Genomic DNA, 15,350 nt, shown 5'->3' with positions numbered 1-15,350 from the left:
CTTGAAGAGATGGATTTACGTGCGACACTCACTATGCTAACGAGGTACTTAGTCATGTTCCTTTGTTTGGCCTTACAGGACCTACTCCTAGACAAAATTGATGGCTGTGCAACAATGTTCTCATTAAGGCAGGACTGAGTTTGCCTGAACTCTTTGTGATGCTTAACACTTCATCTAACCTTTATATGCACAGAACACTCTGCACTTGTGCCATACAGAATGAAGTCCCCATGCAAAATAGGATGAAAAGGGCAACATTGCTGATTGGCCAGGACATGTCTGGGCTCATTCCTTTATATATTTTACAAATATTTTCTTTTATATAATTATAAAAAATAATATTTTCTTAGGAGAAAAGCAAAGCCTACTATTGTGAGTAGGAAGAATCCCATTTCTCCCCCTCGCAAGGACAGACACTAGTTGGTTTCTTCACTTATAATGATTTATAGAATGTTTCAAAGAACAGCATTTCCTTTCTATGTGTATATATATAATGACACCCTATGATTCAAGAATTATTACTACTATTTACTACAAAGAAACAGCCTCCCACTCACCCCATTGACATAATTCCTCACACCTGAAAGCGTGCGGTGGTTCCTTTACTTTTTCTATTAATAGTCAGGCATATTCATAGTTAGAACAATGGTAAAAACAGTTTCAGCAATGAGAAATAATAGGCCAAGTTCAGACATGACTTACAGTCTGGGCGGTCCCAGTCTAATGGGAATATATGGAATGTAAATCACTGCTCAATCTGGCCTTGATGTGCAAGCTCCATCTCTTTTCTAAAATGGCTAAAATGTGACCAAGAGACTCATACACAAGATCCCTTCATGCCCTCTATGGCGGGCTGGCATAATCATGATGAGAAGGATGGTCTTGTGTTTAAAGCATAGACCTGGAAATCAGGAGTTCTGGGTTCTATCCTCACTCTAACACAGACTGCCTATGTGACCTTAACCTCTTTGTGGCTTTGCTTCCCCAGGGGTCAAATGAAGATAACAATACTTAGCAATATCAGAGGATGCTTACCTGCCTCTGAGGTGTTTTGGGGTTTCATTCATTAATGTAGGTACAGCACAGTGACCGCTATAGATGGAAGGCGCTATTAGAACTGCGAAGTACTATTAGACGGGTGACCTTAATATATGTTTTCTCCAGCAAAGCAGCCAAGTTTGCAAGTACCTGCCTCCGTTTGCACCTCCTGTCAACAAATCATGGGGGGCAGCCTCACAATCTTTGTAAGAGGCTCCACTAATGTTGTTTAAGACAGACACATTCTGAGGAGCAGTCTAGTCCATAGCACAGAAATGCATGCCTGCATCCTCAGCAAGAAACCTACCCTTGCAACTAAACATTCTGTGTACAATATGTGAACATACCCCTAGCCAGTCAGGCAGTCAAGATCCCACAATGTCATTTAAAATGTGTGGAAAATTTTACATGTATCTCTCCAGGAATAACATTTCCTGTGTTAACAGAAAGTTAAATAAATTTGGAAGGATCAGATAATTTTGCTGAATGCTAAGAGACATGTGGCCATGTTAACTGCTGTACTTTTATGGCTTTTGTTTGGCTTTATTCATCACAGTTTTGTAGCAGCCTCAAAAGAGCGTGGAAATAGCATTTCCTTTCCCCTTCTGCTGTTGTCCTTCTCCATTTTATTTTGATGTATTTCTAATGCAGTAGAAGCCAGCATAGCCTTGTTCTGCTTGCTTTTGTATGAGTACAGCCATCACTGGTGGCAGCAGGATATGAAAAGCTCTGAGGAAAATATGCTTATTTCCTTCCTTAGTAGAGATAAACTCATACATTGCTTTTACTGACTCCCTCTTAACCCCCTTCTCTCTGCAGCTCAACCAGCTTCAATAGGTCCATTGTTCTGATCTCATGACCTGCCATGTCCCTGGTAAGGACTCGGCAGATCTGGCATTCCCTGTTAAGCCAATTGCCATCTTCTGATCTCACTTGCTCTGAGGCCTCCTGAGGTCAGGTATGCCCCAGAATGCATTGCATGCCTCTAATTCCAGCAGGGTGCAGGATTGTATAAGTAGGGGCATAGCGAGCAGATCGAGGGACGTGATCGTCCCCCTCTATTCGACATTGGTGAGGCCTCAGCTGGAGTACTGTGTCCAGTTTTGGGCCCCACACTACAAGAAGGATGTGGATAAATTGGAAAGAGTCCAGCGAAGGGCAATAAAAATGATTAGGGGTCTGGAACACGACTTATGAGGAGAGGCTGTGGGAACTGGGATTGTTTAGTCTGCGGAAGAGAAGAATGAGGGGGGATTTGATAGCTGCTTTCAACTACCTGAGAGGTGATTCCAGAGAGAATGATTCTAGACTATTCTCGGTGGTGGAAGAGGACAGGACAAGGAGTAATGGTCTCAAGTTGCAGTGGAGGAGGTTTAGGTTGGATATTAGGAAAAACTTTTTCACTAGGAGGGTGGTGAAACACTGGAATGCGTTGCCTAGGGAGGTGGTGGAATCTCCTTCCTTAGAAGTTTTTAAGGTCAGGCTTGACAAAGCCCTGGCTGGGATAATTTAATTGGGGATTGGTCCTGCTTTGAGCAGGGGGTTGGACTAGATGACCTCCTGAGGTCCTTTCCAACCCTGATATTCTATGATTCTATGATCATACAAACCCTGAATGCAGCAGCCTAAACTATTGAGACCTTCCAGTTGAATTTGCAGAATATCAGGAAAGCTAGAGAGAACTGTTGGGAGATACGAGGAAAATACTTTAGTAGGGCTTTTGATACTGTCTCGCATGACCTGCTCATAAAAAAACCCAGGGAAATACAACCTATATGGAGCTACTATAAGGTGGGTGCATAAATGGTTGCAAAATCATTCCCAGAGAGTGGTTATCAGTGATTCAGTCATGCTGGAAGGGCATAATGAGTGGGGTCCCGCACGGATCAGTTCTGGGTCCGGTTCTGTTCAATGTCTTCATGAATTATTTAGATAATGGCATAGAGAGTACACTTATAAAGTTTGCAGATGGCATGAAGCTGGGAGGGGTTGCAAGTGCTTTGAAAGATAGGATTAAAATTCAGAAAGATCTGGAGAAATGGTCAGAAGTAAATAGGATGAAATTCAATAAGGACAGATGCAAAGTACTCCGCTTAGGAAGGTACACATACAAAATGGGGAAATGACTGCCTAGGAAGGAGTACTGTGGAAAGTGATCTGGGTGTCATAGTGGATCACAAGTTAAATATGAGTCAACAGTGTAACTCTGTTGCAAAAAAAGCAAACATCATTCTGGGATGTATTAGCAGGAGTATAGTAAGCAAGACATGAGAAGTAATTCTTCTGCTCTACTCCACACTGATTAGGCCTCAACTGGAATATTGTGTCCAGTTCTGGGTGCCACATTTCAGGAAAGATGTGAGGGAAGATTGAAAAAACTGGGTTTGTTTAGTCTGGAGAAGAGAAGACGGAGAGGGGACATGATAACAGTTTTCAAGTACATAAAAGGTTGTTACAAGGAGGAGGGAGAAAAATTGTTGTTAACGTCTGAGGATAGGGCAAGAAGCAATGGGCTTAAATTGCAGCAAGGGCAGTTTAGGTTGGACATCAGGAAAAAGTTCCTGTCAGAGTGGTTAAGCACTGGAATAAACTGCCTAGGGAGATGGTGGAATCTCCACCATTGGGGATTTTTAAGAGCAGGGACAAAGACCTGTCAGGGATGGTCTACATAATACTTAGTCCTGCCTAGGGGACTGGACTAGATGACCTCTCAAGGTCCCTTCCAGTTCTATGATATTTGAAAAGAGGTTAGCACTTCTATTTCTTCCAAATCTGTTTATTCATCACTAATATAACAGTCTACCCCTTGCATCACATTCCCAAATCTCAGCCAGTATGATTCTAACCAGGCAAAACTGCTTTTCAAGCCTTTATTCCCACTCCTTAACCAGCTATATAAAGCGGGATTGAACAATGTATGCTTATTCACCTCCTACAATCCATGTCTGCATGCATACAGCCATCTCACATGCCAGCCACACTGCTTTTATGTGGCACAGTGAACAGAATTCAGCACTATTGCTTCCAAAACCACAATCCTCCACCTAGCTGTTAGTAATATTAAGACATCTATTTTCTTTTTAAACTTGTGACAAAAATGGTAATAAAAAAATCATCACAAACTCCTGAGTACATCTGATTCCATCTGGCAGAGGGCAGTGATGTATGTGCCCATAGGTATATTGCATATAGTTTTATACACAAGCATTGAGAATCCTTCCTCTCCAGGCATTTTAGACCTCGTTGGCCCAAAGATAAATAGACTGTGTTTGGGATTTAAACAAGGATCTTGTGCATGCAAAAAAGATCAGTACCACTGAGATGGCCCATTATCTCATCTTTTATTATATTTTTAGATTTATGTTTTTAATTATTAGTTGATTTGTAAAGGAAAAACTAGTTCTTATGCTGCCTGGTGACTTGGTTTTCTTCTTGATCAATAGACACAATTCATCTTTCTTCCTGTTTCTTTGAAACTGAGATATTTTAGCAATAGAGAATTACATTTACTCTATAACGGACTGTTTTATAAAACTGTGGAGCTTAAAGAGAGATATCATGTGTTTAAGACAAAACCTGGTAACAAAGTCTTCCTTTACAGATAAAATAAGTAAAGCGGGCAATTAGTTCAGTCAATCCAAAATCTCATTTGGACAAGGACTGTGAACTGTACTAAATTAGAGTTAGAAAAAGAAATGTCTCTTTAGAAGAAGACCCCACAGCAGAACTGTATTTTGCTTGAAGATTTAATAAAAATAGTTTTTAGACGTGGTGGTGGTGGAAGGAAGCATTTGAATTGAAGCCTCTAAAGGGAAATGACAACTAATCTGAATTAATCTGCCTGATTGCATTTTCATATCTTGGAGAAACCCAGATGCTGTGCAATTATAGTTTTGGATGAGATATGCTGAAATATACATTATTTGTCCTTTCACCAACCTTTAAGAAAAAAAAATTACCCTTGTTTATAGCTCCTTTTTGTCATTTTTATACTAAGGCACTCTTTTCCACTCATTTTGATAACAATGGACAATTATAATTTGCAGTAACAATCTCATATTTGCCTGCTCATATAAAAATCAAGATGTGATTTTAACATAATATGACAAATATATGTTTATAGATCCTGGATTTTTATTTCTTTATAATTGTCTTTAGTTAGTTTTGTACAATCATTTTGTTTCTATATTTTTAACAAGCTTTTGCCCAATAAATCCAATATCTGTGATACATAACTAATCCAGTAGGAACCTAACATTCACTTTCTTCCACTGACAAGCAAAATCTTCTATTTTCATTGTAATATACAAACCTATTTTTCTGCAAAAGGATCTCCAAAATCATTTAATTCAAAATATTATTTTAATATGTAAATATACTTAAGAGTAAAGAACACAGTGAAAATACTCATGTACCAACCAAATAGAACTCTGTATTTTAAACAGCATCTTAACCAACTCTGCTCTCTACCCAGAAAACTGATAGAAATGCTTACAGCAGATTGGCTTATTTTTAATGTGCCTCTTTGGCTGAAAGATTTCAGCATGTGACATATAAACAGTTGATATAACAAGGGTTTATAGGTTTATTATTCACTCTTCAAAGTCAAATAAATCCAGCTTCAATTGTGGGATTCAGAGCAGTGTTACCCAGTATTTTAGCTGTCTTTTTGTACATTTATATTAAAAGGATTCATATTTCACCCCTTTCATGTTGAAGTTCTTCTACTGTTACAGAAGCTACACAAGATAATAGCAACACTACCATAAATACTGAAAGAGAACATATACTGCCATGGCTGCACTTCAAAACATAACTTACAGCACAACTGTAAAGAGGTTAGTTAAATTATATAACATCAATATGATTCATTGCTACTAACGTAAACATGATTGATTTTCCATTAAAAATCCTATGTTCAGATGTACACTATGGAGTTCTGGTCCATGACTCGAGCTCCTACATGCTATGGCAATATAAATAAATAATACAAATTACTAAAATAAATTAAGTAATTTAATGTATATGGATTTGAAACAACAACTACCCTGAGGCTATCAAAACAACAGTGCATGTCAATTAATAATACCTGAATATCCATCTCTTTCTCCTGTGCAAAGAGTTAGATTTTTCCCTACACAAAAACAATTAAGAAAGGGGTATCCTATTCTTATCTCAAATTCTATCAACAAGACATCATCCTTTGATGCAGATGGATAACTGCCTATTTGATAAACAGACAGCCATTTCCAGTTAACTTGCTTTGCATGCAGCGAAGAACTCATTGCATATTTCTCCCCCACACACCCCACCAAAAAGAAAAAAAAACACCCAACTTATAATTAATTAACTTGCAGAGGAGTTTAGATTCATTCACAAAGGAGCTTAATAACTGAAGAGATAGATGCGCTTCCTAATGCAGCACACATATCTGATCATAAATCTTAAAAAGTAACACAAGCACGGGGGGCGGCTGACTATCGAGGGCTTTCCCGTGCCCTACCCCCGCGTGCGAGTGGCACAAAAGGACATCAGTGCCTGCCAGGCTGCTAGAAGGCGTACAGCTGCCCCCTGCCTCTCCAGCAGCGAGCGCCGTCTGAGGGGGGAAATGGCACTGGCAGCGAGCAGGCGTCTCTCTGAGTTCAGCGCCTCTAGGCACGGGAATTATTTGCAGTCAGTCGTCACCTCCCCCCTCCCCAGCTGTGCAAAGCCTGGCTGGGCGCGGGTTGCCCTCAGGCGAGCGGGCCACTGACCCAGGCAACTGCCACGCACTGGGCAGGCAGGCAGAGCCGTCCGAAGGGGCGATGTGGGGTGTGCGGTGCCTTCCACCGCAGAGGAACTCAGAGGCGACACTCACTCGCTCCCAGGCGCGGAGCCCAAGCCCCCAGCGGCGTTCACAAGACCAGGGCTCGGTCCCCGCTCGGCGCAGCAGCGCAAGGTGAGCGAACGCTAACGCCATTGCTCGGCTGCGGCTGGCCTAAGCGCCCCCCCCCCAGACCGCCCGCCGCCCCCCCCCCCGTGTGTGTCCTTAGCGCCGGGGCGGCAGCGTGCGGCTGCTCGCTCCCCACTCGCTCCCCTTCAGCGAGGTACCTGCATGGGAGCTTCGTGCCTCATCCTCGGCCCGCGCCCTTCAGCTGCCTCCCGTGCCGGGTGGGTCCCGCCGAGCAGCGAGCGCGGCCACAGCACGCCCCGCGCGCTCCCCCGGCGTCTGCTCACAAACCGGCGGCGGGATCAGCACCGGAGCTGTCCCTCCGGCCGCTCCCACGGCTGGCCGGGCGCGCCCTGCCCGCCCATGGGAGCTGTAGTCCGCGCTGCTCCCTTCAGCGGCAGGGAGCAAAGGCGACCTGGGAAGGGCAAGAACTACAACTCCCAGAAAGCTCCGCGCGGGCCCCGCCTACCTCCTCCTCCTCCTCCAGCCCCGCGTGCTGAGGCGCTGGGGAAGCCAGCGCGGGTGTCGCCCAGTCCAGCGGCTGGGCAGAGAGGCGCTGGGGCTGCGCACCCAGCCGAGCGGAGCGCTGCAAACTCCGCTCCCAGCTGGCGCGCTGGAAGTGGCCGAGTGGGACGAGTAGCCCCGCTGCAGCAGCCCCACAGAGCAGCCGGGGGGTCTCCAGCAGTGCCGGGGACCTAGCGCTACACTTGACACCTTGGTTTTACACCCCCCCCCCCACTCAGCCCCGCCCAAACCAACCCGAACGCCTCATCTCCCTACAAGCCACCGTGTTCCCAGTTCAGCCCGGAGCGTTTATACATTGTTTCCCAAGGTGACCGCATTTCAGCTGGCTGAGGGGATTGAGGTCTAACCGCCCCTCGCCCCCGCTGCTAGCTTGTCAAACAAAGCTCCGTTATTTGGGTGGGCACTTTGCTTGGCAAGACAACAGAGGGCCAGACTGGCTAAGGAGAGAGACGCTGAATGGGTGGGGAGGGGCTGCCCCCTCTGCCTTACCTTTCCGTACAGTTCCATTGGCAGCGCCAGAGAAGGTGGTTCCCAAGGGCAGCCCGCAAGGGGTGCAGGGCAGAACGGGCAGAGGGAGTGGGCCAGGCGTGACTCGGTGGAGAAAGTGCTGGCTGGGGCTGAGGGGCTGTGGTCAGGGTGTAGATGGAGGACTTTCACTCAGGCAGGCAGCAGCGATGGAAGGAAGTGGCAGCAGCAGCAAGCGTCTCCTAGGAAGCTCAGCAGCAAAATTCGCATTAGCCCAACCCCCCAGGTCCAACCTCCAGGCACCTCTTCCATTCATTAACTCAGAGCCACCAACCAGCACGGGAAGGGAAAGGCCACAGGGTTAGTTACACAACGCAAGTTACATAAAATGCAGGCATTAATCACCATAACAAAATACAGCCATAGGATCAGGGAAATAATTACATCCTAGTCTCACCCTCTGCCTCCGCAATACAGGTCCCTATAGTATTCTCCAATGCTTCTACCACCCTAGTATCAATGGCTCAAGTGTTGGGGTTGGTGGGCTGAATTTGAAAAAGGAGAACACTATTTCCTTGTTGTTCTTCCTAGTTGCTTGATACTAAATGTAACCAATTTCTTTAATTAATAAGGTACTGACTTTATCTATAAAGTTCAGAATACCAAGGTCCTGGACTGGCAATTATTGTTGCACTTAAAACTCCACTACTTTTTGTAATTTCTTACTTTTAGGTTCATGCCTTCTCAGTTTTACCATTGCACTTGCACTAGCATTAGTTTTTGCATTTGATATGTTTTTCTATATGCAAGTGCATTTATATTTTGTAAGTCAGCAGAGAAATAGCTGAACAACAATTCAATACAGGTTTTCTTCCCTGTTCCGCTTTTTTCCCCAAGTGTTTTATATATTGAACTCTGCAGTATTTCTCTACTGTTATTCTCGTGTGGAAGGTAAGTGGTTGTTCTCAACCAACTCTTGAACAACTAGATGACTCTTGGGGCTTCTGAGAAACATTTTTCTGTTTGTAAATACTAGTCTCGCAGTCCTGGGAAGCTGTGTTTGCACATGATCTCAGGCCCTAAGTTAGTAAGGTACTTGAGCACACAACTTCAAGCATGCACTAAAAAGCAATGACTTCAGTGGGACTACTCCCTTTGTGAATCATGGCCTTAATCTGGGAAATTGATATAAATACTTTAAATGTCCTGGAATCACCGTATGAATACTCTAACCTAGTGCAAGAAAATTTCTAGAATCCTATAGGACCCTGAGTGGAATTTAACATTAGAAGTCTGATATACATCTTAAGAGACAGCATGTCCAGTGAATAAGGTTCTATTCCTGCCTCTGACATTGACCTGCTGTGGCAACTCCTTTCGCCTCGGTCCCCCAATCCTCCTTTTTTCTCTTTTCTGTTTTAAGCTATTTGGGATAGGGCCTGTCTCTTACCATGTGTTTGTATAATGGACCTGACCCCAGATGGGGTCTTATGGCACTACTGTAGACAAATAATAAAATTGCAATCTTCCCCAGATTTTCCATTTGTCTTTCTTTGATCCTTTCCTTTTACTGAAAGTCCATTCCTTTTAACCTTTTTACCCACTTTCCTTTCCCATTGTAATATTGGCATGCACATACATGCACACACTGAGTGAATGAGAGAGACTATGCCAGTGGGTTATAAAGGTCTTTACAGCATGTGTTTGGAATTACTCATGAGTGGTGAAACTCAGTCACAAATGATTTACGTAGGTTATCCCACATGAAGGCTAATAAAACCTGTATGTTACACAAACCATCATGTATTTTGCATATGCCTCATATGTTACAGAAAAAATATTTTTCTTATTTTAGAAGTCATTTAAAACATTTTTATGGGCATTGTTTTTCAGAGCCCGCAGCCTCTAAAGCCCGTAACCCTTCATTATCTTGGGTCTAAATAATCAGTTCTCTGCTGGAGAGGAAAATATACCTAATTTTAGAAACTTTTGAAAGTCATCTAATCAGCTTCACTATACATACGAATGTCACAATTTTAAGAGTTGGTATATATTTAAGGTGAGAAACAAAACAGATATACCATTGGAAAAAGCAACAGTGTGAAGGTGCTAAAAAGTTTGGAAAGCTAGACGTTGTTGCATAGAGATGGAGAAAGTATATGAATACAGCAATTTATCACACAGATCTCACTATCTACAAATATGGTATATTATACACTACAGATGTGGTCAATACCTGTAGACAAATGGTTTAAATACAGAACATAGTGACAAAAATATCTGAGCCTGCGAGATTTCATTTCAACCCTGTACAGCTCCTTTAAAATTCTTCCCTGACTGACCAAAGCAGCTTCACTATGTTGGGATGTAAATAGGAGTGAAGTGTTTTTATCAAGGGCATGATAGAGCGGTGTATTTGTGTATTTGATTATTTCTTTCTGCATGAACCACTTCACATTTGTCTTTCAGTCACTTGAAGCATGAGGAGAATAAATGCAATCTGTAATATGTGCAATATTGGCCCCATTCAATACTTAAATTTAAAAGTGGAGGGGGGGATCCAAGTCTGTAATGTTTGTGATTTAAATTCTTTATTGATTCAAGGTAAATGCCTAACAAGAAAGAAGATAGAGCAAGCCAGTTCTCTGTCAAAAAAAGGTATATTATATTCGTGCTCAACTGCAACGGGAGAAAACAGAGATTTTAACACTGGTGGCTCCTTTAAGATTCTTTTACAGGTTTGTTTGGGAAAGAACAAAAGAGCGGCCATACTGGGTCAGACCAAAGGTCCATCTAGCGCAGTATCCTGTCTACCAACAGTGGCCAATGCCAGGTGCCCCAGAGGGAATGAACAGAACAGGTAATCATCAAGTGATCCTTTCCCTGTTGCTCATTCCCAGCTTCTGACAAACAGAGGCGAGGGACACCATCACTGCCCATCCTGGCTAATAGCCATTGATGGACTTATCCTCCATGAACTTATCTAGTTTTTTTTTAACTCTCTTATAGTCTTGGCCTTCACAACATCCTCTGGCAAAGAGTTCCACAGGTTGACTGTGTGTTGTTTGAAGATGATGTCACAAGGATCTTAAACTGATTGCACTTTCTTTCTTTCTTTTTGTAAAACACTGCTCATTTGGGCATGGTTATACTTTTAAGTCTTAAACATATTTGAAACAGACTGCATGCTCAGAGATTTGTTTCTAGAATTTCTTATGAAATATGTACTCTGAATTCACCATATAGACATTATACTGGAGAATTAAAGGGTTAAAGTTTTGATAGATTCCTGGATTTAGCCTAACAGAGACTTTCTTAATATGTTAATACTTACTTCAGAGTTTACAGACTCACAACAATCTGTTAGCTGAGAGTTTTCTCTAAAGGGGTTATATCAATAGAATATGAAGTAGGATGTTTTGGTCTTTATATTTTGTGCGTGTGATCTTTCATTAAAATTTTAGGTTTTCCAATAAACAGTGACATAAGGACCCTCACTGCATCCTAAGCAACAAAAATGGTATCTCAGCATAAACAACTTTTTTCATGTATTTGTTCTGCTTCCTTCCTTCCTTCCTTTCTTTAAGAGGCATACAAATTTTTAGGAACAATAATGAGGTATTATCCTTTGTACTGCTGGGCCAAAGAAATTTGCATAGGGCAAATTGGTGGGATTTGCCACTTAGTATTGTTTATTATATGTCTTCCAACAGGCACCTTCATGTTTTGCTTTATGTTGCTCACTTTTTGTTCATGAACTTGTGTGGATGGAATGAGAAAGTCTGCAGGCATGGGATAACTTAAATAACCCAATGATAGTCATAACCAACAGCTAAACATTTGAACTGTAGGCCAGCCAGCTGAACTGGTGGTAAGCTATTGACAGCACTCCAGTCTCGAAAACAAAGCATTGCCCCAGAAGGTGATCTGACACTATAACATTTAACCAATCACTGGTTAACAATGCAGTAATGTTTCTGGAACATACTGTCTCTGAAGCTCCCTTTAGCGTAGAAGGTTGTTATGAATTGGCTGGCTTCATACTGTGTGCCATCATCTGAGGGAATCAGATTGCAGTATATAAGCCCTTTAAGCAGTTGCTACAGCTGGGCAAATGCGACAAAACTGTCATGAATATGCACTCACATTCTGAGTGACTGGTTGCTTTATGACCACACCCCTTTTGATTTGCTATTTGCAAGTATTCATATGAATGACTTATTTGTTCATACCAATGTTTGGGAAATGGCTGTTCTCTGTGCAAATAGGAACAGTCACATACAAGCAAGGGTCTCTGCTATGTATTATTTACTATTCATTATTCTAAAAGTTCCAGTTTTATTATTTTAAAAGTTCCAGTCATGCAATTAGGGAGCAGAAGCAATACCACATGATTTAGGTAAGGGTAAGCAATGGCACACCACCCATAATGAATAGCAAATAGTCAAAGGGATCCGTTAATAGATTTCTCAAAGCCTGAAGTTTGTTTATAAATTTGATCCACATGTTTACAGAAAGTGAGCAAGTTCTTAGAAATTCAAACATGTTTGTGAACAGATGAAAATAGACTAAATTTGGCAAATAAAATATTAATGACAAATAGCACAAGTCTTTTCATCTGAAAATGTGTATCTAATTTCAATGATGAAGGCTGCAGCCTGCATTGCTGCGGAACAGCTGTTTGAAGGCAGTCAGGCAGCAGAAACTGTCAGCCACAGAATTAGTGACTGATCTCCCTGATAGCTGCTGTTATACAGGAAGCAGTAAGAAGAGCTCAGCTTCCAGAGTTTCCAAAAATCCAGAGAAGGAAGTTACCTGTGGGTCGGGGAGAAAGGTGGAGACATTTATAGCAATTGGCAAGGATAGATATGTCAGCTAAAGGGGGGCTGGAAGCGGAGAGCATATTGCAAATATATTTGGGGCTAGACTGTACAACCCTTACTCGCCTGGTTAAAAGAAAAGGAGTACTTGTGGCACCTTAGAGACTAACCAATTTATTTGAGCATGAGCTTTCGTGAGCTACAGCTCACTTCATCGGATGCATACCGTGGAAACTGCAGCAGACTTTATATACACACAGAGATCATAAAACAATACTTCCTCCCACCCCACTGTCCTGCTGGTAATAGCTTATCTAAAGTGATCATCAAGTTGGGCCATTTCCAGCACAAATCCAGGTTTTCTCACCCTCCACCCCCCCCACACACAAACTCACTCTCCTGCTGGTAATAGCCCATCCAAAGTGACAACTCTCTACACAATGTGCATGATCATCAAGGTGGGCCATTTCCTGCACAAATCCAGGTTTTCTCACCCTCCACCCCCCCACACACACAAACTCACTCTCCTGCTGGCAATAGCTCATCCAAACTGACCACTCTCCAAGTTTAAATACAAGTTTAACCAGAACGTCCGGGGGGGGGGGGGGAGGAGGGTTAGGAAAAAACAAGGGGAAATAGGCTACCTTGCATAATGACTTAGCCACTCCAAGTCTCTATTTAAGCCTAAATTAATAGTATCCAATTTGCAAATGAATTCCAATTCAGCAGTTTCTCGCTGGAGTCTGGATTTGAAGTTTTTTTGTTTTAAGATAGCGACCTTCATGTCTGTGATTGCGTGACCAGACGCCTGGTTAAGTACTTTCTTACACAAAGAAACATGCTATTGGCTGTGTGGCTACTCCTGTGTGCAACCATTATTCAGTCTAGCCCTTGATGAATATATCACCAGAAAAGCTAATCTAATATTTGCACTTTATCCTTCAGATAGAATTGTAAGTTCTGATTATCTGAATGTATAGCAGTTAGATCTTAGGAAAACAGATTTTCATCCTCTATAATGCAGTTTATTTGCCTACATGAATTGTCCAAGGTGACACTACACAGGAAATCTGCAGCAAAGCTGGGAATAGAACCCCAGCTTCTTGACTATTCCCTGATTTATCTATTGGACATGCCACCATGCTGCTGGTGATCATAATAAATACTAAAGAGATACAAATCTGATGTGCTTTTACTCCACAGGCTAAATAGAAGCACTCAAGACAGAATAAGATCAGTTTCAAATGTATTTTAAAACATTAAAATTAAAGATTACCCTCTAAAAGCAACAAATAAGGGAAGACCACAGAAAAGAGAAAAGCAAAAGTAAAAGGCAGAGGGAAGGAAGACAAATACATTTAAATAAAGATCACTATTCCCCTTTCTCTCTCAGAATATAGTTTGATCAACATATGCATCCTTTCAAGTTTGCTGTTTCAGGAAAAAGTAAATTAACTCTCCTTTTGTGTATACAACAACAGTTATTTTGAAACACCCATGTATTCTGACGACGTTTTCTCCAGTGCAATGTTCCTTAATGTTATTTTTTTCTGTGACCTTTTTGAACACAGTATTCTCTCTTATCTCTCACTTTTGTTTGCCATTTGACTCATTCTGGAATTGGGCTTTGGAGAGAAAATAATCATAAGAGATAAATGTCTTTCACCTAGGTACAATCTTTATCTTTGTAACTGTCTTTTACCCGCATAGCTCTATTTATTTAAATATATTTGTTTATTAGGCCCTTCTTCATTTGGCTTTATTTTTAAAGTTATTTTTGTTTAATTATAGTAGATAACAAAAACACTTAGGATGCAGAGTTCCCAACAAGTTGTGATGTTATTGCTAGTCTAACAAAATAGCAGATAAAGATATCAAGGATGGTTTCTTTTTAGTGGTCAGTCTCTTGCCATATAATCACTAGACCCATCGAGAACAATCTCAAATTGCCAGATACAGCTCTGAAATACAGTCACTGCCTCTTCTGACAGCGGATCTGGAATTGAAACTTGACAAAGCTTAGGTTTTGTCAATCATGAATCCCAGCATGCTAGACACACATCCACTGAGAAGGACCCCGAGACTATACCCAGAACTACCCAAACTGGAACCCAGACAACTGAACAAAATTCTGGCATGGATATTAGCCAATTGATGCATTTTTGTCAATGGTCTATCTATGCAGCATTTAGGTCATCTTGTGGGAGTTGCAAAGAAACTTGACCACGTTCAGGGCCTTATTTTTTGTGCCTGTTTAGCTATGGAGCCAATAAAGCAGTAATGTAGCACAATGCTCTGGATTCCATGGACAGGAAGGGACAGTGTAAATTATTGGAGTCCTGCTTCTGACTGAAACAAGCATTGGAGTAATTTGTCATAACACTGTAGTTGCCATGGCTACTGGGTCACAGCACTTAGAGATGCAGCTACATTTCCTGGCTGCTCCCATAGCACATGTGATGGTTTACCCAGTGTGTAAGGAAAAAGGAACACCTGGACATTGGTTTTCACTCTCTGGATATGTGCACCTGAGCCCAGGAGTGCTAGAATAATTTGTATAGTAGGGGTGTTGA

At 42.0% G+C, this 15,350-nt stretch overlaps 1 protein-coding gene across 2 annotated transcripts in view; it reads right to left on the bottom strand.

Moving 5' to 3' along the window:
• The window catches only part of RAB3C (RAB3C, member RAS oncogene family), a 198,869-nt gene extending 190,717 nt beyond the window's left edge, over positions 1–8,152 (bottom strand). The window contains exon 1 of one of the 2 annotated variants that reach the window (XM_084627941.1): positions 7,982–8,152. In XM_084627941.1, coding sequence (XP_084484067.1) covers positions 7,982–7,999 — 18 coding nt within the window. In that variant the 5' untranslated portion in view covers positions 8,000–8,152. Of the gene's footprint in view, positions 1–7,128; positions 7,345–7,981 lie in introns of those variants that run through there. The other variant, XM_084627940.1, reaches the window with a different exon arrangement.
• Positions 8,153–15,350: the final 7,198 nt, after the last annotated feature.

Source organism: Lepidochelys olivacea, assembly GCF_965140295.1.
Source record: "Lepidochelys olivacea isolate rLepOli2 genome assembly, chromosome: 5".
NCBI lineage: Eukaryota > Metazoa > Chordata > Testudines > Cheloniidae > Lepidochelys > Lepidochelys olivacea.
Note: the sequence above shows the minus strand (reverse complement) of the source record. Positions and strands in the feature narration are given on the sequence as shown.